The sequence below is a fragment of the Prinia subflava genome, chromosome 12 (assembly GCF_021018805.1).
Source record: "Prinia subflava isolate CZ2003 ecotype Zambia chromosome 12, Cam_Psub_1.2, whole genome shotgun sequence".
NCBI lineage: Eukaryota > Metazoa > Chordata > Aves > Passeriformes > Cisticolidae > Prinia > Prinia subflava.
Window position 1 is genome coordinate 16,901,242 of NC_086258.1, and position 9,522 is coordinate 16,910,763.

Here is a 9,522-nt window from a genome sequence, read left to right on the forward strand (position 1 = left end):
AGTACCCCAGATCAAACCTGGGGCCTTCAAAATGACACTCCGGGCCCTCTAAATGAGTCTTTGATCTTTTACTTTATTCTAATAAAGATCTCTCTTTATGTCATGGGGCATTTCCCCTGTGGTGTCTCAGATTTTTTGAGGATGAAGCCTCCTGTTCATCCTAATTTCCCTTTCTCTTTCCCCATTGGCTGGAGGTACTTGGGAGGTACAGACTTCCTGGAATGCCTAAGATTCTCTTAAAACCTAAGATTCCCCTTTAATGTATAACCCCCCTTCTCATTTTTAATTCTTAGTGAATTTGTGTGTTTTCCCCATTGTTTCTTTCATCTTTCAATATCCAATTTCATTTATCAACAAACGTACAGTTTGCTTGCAAAGGCAAATACCTTCCATTCATCAATCAGTGGAATCCTTCCCGTTGTTTCTTTTATCTCTCAGCGCCAGTTTTATCTAGCAGCTGGTTTGTAAAGACAATCGGTCGTTCCTCTCGATGGTCTCTGCTGTGCCCTGGGAGCTCTCCGCGGAGAGGGACAGCGAGGGTCACTCACCGTGCCCCCCATGCCAGGGCGTGGAGCCGGCGGGCAGCGTCGCTGAGCCGCCCGCGGTGCTCCAGGCGGGCGTGCAGCCCCGGCGGGACGGCGGCCAGCCCGCCCCGCAGCCCCCAGCAGCCGGCAGCGATGGTGCCCGTGGAATCGCTGTCCCCGCCGTGCAGCACCGCCCTGCCACACAGCTCGTCCCAGCTGCCGCCAGCTGCCAGCAGCGCCTCCAGGGCCACCATGGGCGCGTCGTGGCCGCTGCGCCCTGGCCACCCCTCCAGTGCCCAGCCGAGGTACTCCGTGTCCCGCTCGGCCGGGGATGGCAGGGACGGCACCCGCGGCGGGCCGCGCCCTTCCAGGAGCCCGCGGGAGTCCAGGTACCTGCAGAGACGTGGGGACACTGAGGTTATTGGGGACACTGAGGTTACTGGGGACATTGGTGTCACCAGATAATGGGGTAACCAGTGACACTGGGGGTCACTGGGCTGTGGCTCTCCAGCAGATAGCTGTGGGGACACTGGGGACAATGAGGAAACCTGGGGGATATCAAGGCATTGGATGCAGTGGGGACACCCACCCACACACCAAGAAAACCCATTGCCCCAGGAACGCTAGGGACACAGGTCACAGTTCCTGAGGATGGCATCTCTGGCAGAGACATGAGGGACTCTGGGTGCAGCAGGGACAGGATGGGCACTGCCAGCCCTGTGGACAGACTGGGCACTGGGGTCAGCAGTGGCACCAGTGACACCACTGCGATGCACTGCCGGGACTGGCAGAGAGCCTGGCTGGCACCAGTGGCACTAATGGACCCCTGAGCCCTTCTCAGTATCCTTCCTAGCCCCACCCTGTGCTCCCAGTGTCCCCCCAGAACCCTCACAGTGCCCCCTCACCGGTGCCACGCCTCCCCAAAGAATGGCCAGGCAGCAGCATTGTCCTCCACGGCCACCCCGGTGCCCTCCACGTATTCCCATGCCAGGGGCAGGACTCGCAGCAGCTCAGCTCCCCAGCGCTCTGGGGGTTCACCCCGAGCCCCCAGGGCCCCAAAGAGGGCCACCGCCAGTGCTCCGAGGTACCCTGTGGGGACAGGGGCGTTAGGGGGGTTCTGCTATCCCCTCCTGCCCTCCCCTGCCAGTCTGGTGCTCACCAGTGGGGTGGTGGTGGGTCATGCGCCCACTCTCGATGCTCACCCGGATCAGGGTCGGCAGCTCCCAGGCGTGCGGGTACCTGCACTGGCAGCAGACCAGCCCCCACTCCCCTGCTCCTGTATTTCCAGCCTCATCCCCATTCCCATACCAGCACCATTGTCCCTGCTGTGCCCTCTCCCCTAGCCCTGTCACTTCCATGTCCCACTCTCAGCTGCTCTGTGACCTGTGTCCCTCTTCCCTATTGCTGTCCCCATGTTCTCTGTCCCCAGCCTCCCAGCTCCAGCACCACATGTCCCCAAGCCTTGGACCTTATCCTCTTCAGCTCCACCAACCCCATGTCCCCACCCCATGTCCCCATTCCTCTCCCTCTGACATCCTCCTGTCCTTCTTACGCCACTCCCATCCCTTCAATGTCCTCACGCCCCCAGCTCTGACACTCCCTTATCCCCTTCCCATGTCCCCTCTGTCCATCCCCGTGTCCCTGTCTCCCCCATTCCACCCATTCTGACAGCCCCACATCCCTGTCCCCATCCCCCTAGCTCTGATAGCTACGTCCCTGTCCCCAGGTGTCCCCGGGTGTCCCCAGGTGTCCCCGGGTGTCCCACAGTGTCCCCGTGCCCACCTGAGGCCGATGGCCAGGCTGCGCATGGCGGCCCCGCAGCCGGTGCCGCGGGGGTTGAAGGGGATGCGATAGCCCTCGGGCTCCCCTGGCCGCAGCTGGGAGGTGCCTGGCAGGACACGGGGCTGTGAGGCTCCCTGAGCCCCCCTGCCTCCCCCCGGACCCTCGGGCCCTGCTCACCTAGGATGCTGCTGGGTCCGGGCTTGCGTCCCTCCATGTCCCCCATGGCGGCCACATAGCGGCGAGCCAGCTCCTGCAGGAGGGGTTCCCCCTCCAGGCCTGTGCAGGGCAGGAAGATCTACCTAAGTTACCCAGGATGGCAGGGAGAGACCCCATGCACCCCCAAAAGTGAAAGGGGAGAAGAAGACCCCCATTGCACCACCCCCAAAAATGTGGGGAAAGGGAACACTGCCCTACAGACCCCCAAAACTGGAGGGGAAGCAGGTCAAGTTTTGTGGAGAAATGGGGAATCCTCCTGAGCACTGCAAGCTGAGTGAGAAAGGGGTACCCTGCCAGGTTCCCAAAGTGGGAGGGGGAAATGTCCCCGTCTCCAGCACCCAGTATGGGAGGAAAGGGCACATAAATGAAGAAGAACACACAGACACAGACTCACAGTCCCCACGCCACGCCCACCCAGAGGAAACGAGCATACACATCTCCCCAAGCCTCCCTGGAAACCCCTTAAAGGTGTGAGGGAGTGGAATGAAGATGCCCCAAAGCCCCCTCCAGAGCTGGACAAGGCCCCCCCTAATTTCCTCTCAGCAATCCTCCAGTTTGAGTCAGGGCTGTGATGGGACCTCCCTGACACATCCCAGCCTGTAGGGGGATACCCAGCCGCACCCCCTGACACAAACACGCAGCCCAAGGAGCAGAATGGGGACCCCCCACCCCCTTGGGGACATACCGAGGACACCCCCCTCCAGTGCCAGCCTGGGGTACAACAGGCACCCCAACACCAGGGCCAGTGGGGTGTCACAGAGTCCCCTCACCTGTGGCCAGCCCCTCGGCGGTGGCAAGGTGCAGGACGGTGTCATCGCTGACGGGCCACTCGGGGGGCTCCAGGCTGATGGCTGCCAGCCCCCCCAGCTGGGCCAGCTCGGCGTGGATCTGGGGGCCCGAGGTGCAGTACTCCCAGCGGCCCCCCCGGTAGCCCAGCGCGTCGCCCACCCCGCTCAGCACCATGGCAGCCTCGTAGCTTTCCACCGAGGGCACCCTGCGGGCACAGAGGGTTCAGGGGGTGCCAGCGGCGGGGGAAGCCCCTGGGATTGTGGTGCACTCACGTCTCCTCCATGGTGGAGCAGCTGGGGATGCCTGTCAGGCTCAGGGCATGGGGCCAGCGCTGGCTGGGGGCCCTTAAGGGGACCAGAACACCCTGGGGATGTGGGGTACAGGGCTGCTGCCCCCACAGCCCGGGGATGTGGGGTACAGGGCTGCTGCCCCCACAGCCCGGGGATGTGGGGTACAGGGCTGCTGCCCCCACAGCCACAGGGAGATAGCAGGGAGGGATTCCAGGGGCATCCTGCGTGGGGGAGGCAGAGGGAAAGAGAGGCGCCAGGGGCCCAAAAGAGCATCTCTTTTTAGAGGCAAAGTTTTAAACCGTGGCAACAAAACCTAACTTCAGGGTTCAAACTTTCTGTTTTCAAAGCTCAGTTTTTAGGGCCCCAAACTCTCTTTTTAAGACTCAAACCTTTTTTTTGGGGGGTCCAAAGCCATCTTTTGCCACTCAAGGTTTCCACTGGAGTGCCTAAAGCCTTCTAGTCAGCACCAAGTCTTCACTTTTTGGGACCAGAGACGTTCACCTTCATTGCAGGGTTCACAAGGTCATTTGTAGCATCTCACCTATTAATTTTTTCATACCTAAAGCCTCCATTTTAGGGCCAAAATCCTAATTTTTGTGCTCTCAACCTCTCTTATATTAGCTGTTGCTTTTTTTAGGGCACAGGGCTTCATCTTTTGGGTCCAAACTCTAATTTATTGGAGACAAATCCTGCCTGGTCTACAAATCTACATTAGGATGATCCTAAACCTCATGTTTCCTTCACAAGGTCTTCTTTCTGTCCTCTTTATCAGCTCCTTTTAGGCTACAAAGTCTCATTTTAGTGTCCAAAAATGTTTCAGTTCACAACTTCTCTTTTTGTGAGTTCCAAGCAGAGTTTTTCCTCTCCAAAGCCTTCTTTTCAGGCGGTTTGGCTCTTTTCCCAGTTAAAACAACACAAAACAAAGCCAAAAAAACAACCAGACCCCTGTTCTTTCTTGCTTGGTCACACTCTACGGAATTAAACTGCCACCTCAGGCAGGGTTTGGTTCTGAAGGCAAGTTTAGTGTTTGAATCATAACCTCCAGGCTGATAATCACGAAATAACAGAATTCTGAATAACAGGTGAAACCAGGAGGGGCACGGAAAGGAAGCATGAATATCAAAGCAGAGCAGGAATTTGGCTCAGCACAGTGCTAGCCCGCCTCTGCAGGACTGTCTCCTTCAATGCCCTTTCCTTTTGTAATAATCAGAATGTTTGAGACAAAACACACTTAGATCTGGTCCTCCACAGGCCAACAAGAGGTTTTAATTCTGGCTTTGGCTTTTCTGCCTGTTGATTCCAATCAGGTGGGGTTTTGTTTGCTTCAGATGCTGTGCTGCTGCATTATCCAGGCTGCATTTGTCTGACATGCATCTCTGGGGTGCTCAGACCTCCTCACTGCCTGGTAGGAGCTTGTGATCTCTACAATCTGGCTCCAGAGACCGTAGTCCTGCCATGAGGATCTGCCCAGCTCTCTCTGGACGGGCACGGTTTGCACCCAAGCAAGGCTTGGTGCAGGCGCCTGCTGGCAGATCCTGCTGGAGAGCCCCAGAGCTGTGGCATTCCTGGGAGCACAGTCAAGGCCTAAAGGACTGGTTCTCTTCTTCCTCCTCCCTGTTAAATTGCTGTAGCTGGTGCTGTTGATGATCCAGCTGCAGAGATCACTGCTCCACTGTGGGGATCTGCTCCTGGCTCTCTCCCTGGCACAGTTCCTCTGACTGTGCATCACCTTGATCCTGCCAGGCAGGCTCTGTGGTACTGCAGAATCTGCCTGCTGCTGGCTGGCCCCTCCCTGGCCCAGGGTGGAATGGGCATGTGGTGCTGCTGGTGAGGAAGACGTTGTTTCTCTCATTTTCAAATCTGAGCACCTGGAGGAAACAAAGAGTTATCTCTGCTTCAGGCATTCCTTGTAGGCTCCTCTGGGATTCAGTCATTCTCTTGGAGCAACAGAGAGAAGACTACACCAAGGTCACCAGTGTCTTGGTCCAAGACCTTGGTCTTGGTCGCTGGTTTAACCAGTGTTAAACCACAAGTTTAACTATGGTCTTCTCACTAGATCTGTCACCGTCAGAGCGAGTCCTCATCTTTTTACCCTCTAAGGCCCCCACAGAATCCTAGAATCAGGATGAAAGAAATCTCCGAATTCCAACCCCCATGCCATGGGCAGGGACAGCTTCTACTGTCCCAGGCTGCTCCAAGCCCTGTCCAGCCTGACCTTGAACACTTCCAGGGATCCAGGGGCAGCCACAGCTGCTCTGGGCACCCTGTGCCAAGGCCTCACCAGCCTCAAAGGGAAGAATTTCTTCCTAATATCTAATCTAAATCTTCCCTCTTTCACTTTGAAATCATTTCCCCCTGCTCCATCACTACACTCCCTGGCAGGGAGTCCCTCCCCATCTTTCCTAGGGGCTCCCTTTAAGGCCTCTGCTCTACACAAGCCAGCTTCAGAGAGCACACAAGGGGCAGTTTACAAGGGCAGCACCCTACAGCCCAGCAGGGAAAGAGGAGTGGGGTAGTTCAGAAGTGACAGCATTGAAGGATGCAGGAAGGAATTGTCTCCTGTGGCAGAAACACTCAGGAGGATGAGAAGACAAACAGCTAAGACAAGATAAGGAAATGTTTTCTGACCACATGATCCTGGTTGTTACCTGGCATAAAACAGCAAGTAGGCTTCCTGCCCTAGAACTGTGTGGATGTCACAATTATCCACAGACTCATCATCCATCTTGTACCACAGCCCATTGCTGGCCTGCAAAGAAAGGGGTCCTGTTCTGGAGAGGAGCAGCAGGGTTTCTCCACAACACCAAAGGCAGAAAACTGCCAAAGCAGGAGTGCACAAAAACAAATCCAATCGAGCCCCGAAGGAGACCTTCTCCCCCAAAACCTTGGCTGCCAATAACACTGCTGGGAAAGTTTGTCTTTCCCAAAACACATTTCTCCCTGTCAGGAGGGAAGGTAAATTGCTCTTTACCTTTGTGTAGCACAAAAAGTGTCCTTCAAGACAGGAGTCCCCACTGTGAACCACGATGGCATACAAGGAGCAGAGGAGGGGTCCTCCAGCTGTGTCAGACATGTATGGCCGGAGATCCAAGTACTCAGGATACTCCACAAACTGCAGAGAGACCAAGAGGGCTCAGAAATGATCCTCAGCCACCACATTAAATAGCCCTTCAGCATGTAATGGCTTGGGTGGCAGGAAACTGTTCTCAGCCAAAGAGTCCAGGATAGTCTTTTCATGGGAATTGTCGTCTCCCCAGAAGAGAACACAAAAATCTCAACATGAGCATCTCGTGACAGAGATTTTGGGGAATTTTCTGGTTTAAAAAATCACACTCCACTTGCACACACACCTTGCTGATCTTTGTGCCCGTCCTTGGGTCAGCCCTTTCCAGACACAGCGTGAGGACTCTGGGTGCGTGATGGACTGTGACCTTCTTGGAGGCAGCAGCTTTCTTCTTACACCTTAAAACCAAGCACAGAGCCAAGTGCTGAAATGCTCCTGATCTTCCCCCAAGAAAGCCAGGCAACCTTTCCCCAGTCTCACACATCCTTGTGCAATGTTGAGGTTATTAAGAGGCATATTTAAAAATTTGTGTCTTGTTATTGTGCATTAAACCTCCTTGAGAAGATGACTTCTGCTCAGTCATGCAGCCCTCACACAGGATGTGGTGTTACCATGTCGTGGGGAATCATCTTACTTGCTACATCTGAAGCACTCTTTCTGATCCAGCTGTTTGGGTGTCACACAATCCTCCAGAACTGTGATGAGGGATGAGGCTGCCTGGAGGAGTGGGAAAAGAGCTGCAAGAAATGCTCTCACCCAAACACTTCCAGGAGCTGACAAGAAGACCCAGGCAGCTGATGCTGAGCAGACCCAGCATTGCCCCAGAGGGAGGTGTGATGCTGAACATTTCCTTCATGTCCCAGGGGCTCCCAGAGTCATCAAGAGCTCCCTCTGTGTTGCCACCACTCAGTTCAGCTACCAAGGGCATGCAGGGGTGTCAGCAGTGAAAACTGATCCTACCTGTGAGCCTGGGAGCCAGGTGGGTATTGAGGAAGGGCAAAGGGAAGGAGTAGGAGAGGATGTCAAGGGTGCAGAGGGGCAATGATTGCTAGTCCAGCCCAAAGTCAGCACCATGGGGACACCACGCCATGGCCTCTGCAGGAGGACACTGAGGACACCGTGCTTTCCCTTCCCACTCACCCCGAGCTCCCTTGTGCTCACAGTACAGGTTTTTAAGACAAGTGCTTTGGTTCTGGGAAACTACAGGGGCCTTGGGATGTCTTGAAGCTCTGTTGCAAACCTCTTACTCTGATATCCAAAGAGACATCCAGGAAGGCCTTGTAGGAATCGACAACTGCTTGGCAGCTCAAGCACGTGACTGGAAGGAAAATCAAAATGCTGAGTGAAGTTAATTGACCGTGCTGGTTTATGCTCATGGGTTCTCCTATGCCAGCCATCACAGGACCAGCTGCTTGCCACAGGCAGAGGGGCACAGACAAGCCAAGTAAAGCAGCAGTTGTGGAAACACACCTCTAGATTTCATGAAGCCCCGAAATATTTGATGGACGATGGTAGTTTCTTGCAAAGAGACGCCCAAGCTGGAAATAAATGACAAGGCAGAGAGTTACCTCCTCTGAGGGTTTAAGGTCTGGACATCAGTTTTCCTTGATGGGAGCACATCAAGGAGTCCAATGTGTTTGGGAAGTTTGAAACTTGCAATTTGCTTGTGCTTACTGGCAGCGTCCGCTCAGACAAGCTCTGTGCATGGCACTGAGAGTACAGCGCAAGAACTCGTAGGCGTTTTCCTGCCTGCCATATTCAAACTCTTCTCCTATGACTGAGAAAGAATTTAGTAGCTCTCCCCTAGAAGGAGGGAAGACAAAGACCTGTCGGACCACCTGAAATAACTTACATTTGAGGTCCCTGAGGACAGCTCCAGGCAGGATGGCGCTGGCTGAGGAGCACAGGACCTTCCTGACGTGTGCTTCCATGGTGCACATCATGCAGAAGCCTTGCTGCTGGCCTGAAGAGGGAAGGAGGGAGGGAGCAAGGAAGGGAGGGATAGAAGCTTCTCAGGGTAACAAAACATCTCGGTTTCTTGGGAGACCCAATGGAGATCTTGAAGTTCTAAGAACAGTCTCCACTTCTTTACTCCCAAATTGCCAGTGTTCCAACAAGCCCAGGACATTTTAGTGCACAGAAAACATACTTCAGAGGGAGGCTAAACTGGCAGAAGTGTTCTGTGCAATAGGCCAAGAGAGTTCAGGGGTAGAAACTTGGGGCTACAAAGAGGTGTTCTGCTGAAGGTGAGTGCACCTTGGTAGGACAAGCATCAGCTTATCATCTTTGAGCTGATGCTCAAAGAACATAAGCTCATGGGGCTGACAAAGAAGGGCTGCTGTTCTCCTAAAGCTGATTCCAGGTTCTGGGGATCCTTGGGATTTGCAAGATGTTCCTAAAAGTACTCACAGGACTGGCTGTGCTCGTAAGAGAGCAGGTAGCTGGCCAGAGGGGGTGTGTATGTCAGGCACTGCAGGATAACATTGATGTAGCAGGTATTGCCCAGGTTGAAGAGTCCTGCTCCAGGTCTCTGTCTTTGCTGCCAGTCCGTGCCAATCTTTTCTGGGAGGAAAATCCTTTGTGGCAGAGCCACTGCCTCGACAATGTCTGCAGGGAAAGGAGGTTTGAAAAGACATGAGAAAATGTTGCTACTTAAAGCCATATTAAAATGTTGATTTTGTCCAGGAGCACCAAGGACAACAGCTCTAGTCACCAACTCAGAAACATCGGGGAAAGCCTAACGCTGGTGACATCTGCTGGTAGGGAAGCAGTTTTGGAAAGGTGTCTGTTCCCCTGTGTGCTCTGCCAAAAGCCCAATAATCCAACTCTGATTTCTGGGCCTCAGGCCACCTTCCTT

General features: G+C 54.5%; 1 protein-coding gene across 1 annotated transcript; it reads right to left on the reverse strand.

The window, feature by feature from the left end:
- Nucleotides 1-537: 537 nt before the first annotated feature.
- On the reverse strand, nt 538-3,510 carry LOC134556890 (ADP-ribosylhydrolase ARH1-like). The gene is made up of 6 exons (XM_063409327.1): nt 3,293-3,510; nt 2,484-2,582; nt 2,307-2,412; nt 1,684-1,763; nt 1,430-1,613; nt 538-917 (listed from the first exon to the last, which is right to left on the reverse strand). The coding sequence occupies exons 1-6, from the start codon at nt 3,483-3,485 to the stop codon at nt 545-547; spliced, it is 1,035 nt and encodes a 344-aa protein (XP_063265397.1). The 5' UTR covers nt 3,486-3,510; the 3' UTR covers nt 538-544.
- Nucleotides 3,511-9,522: the final 6,012 nt, after the last annotated feature.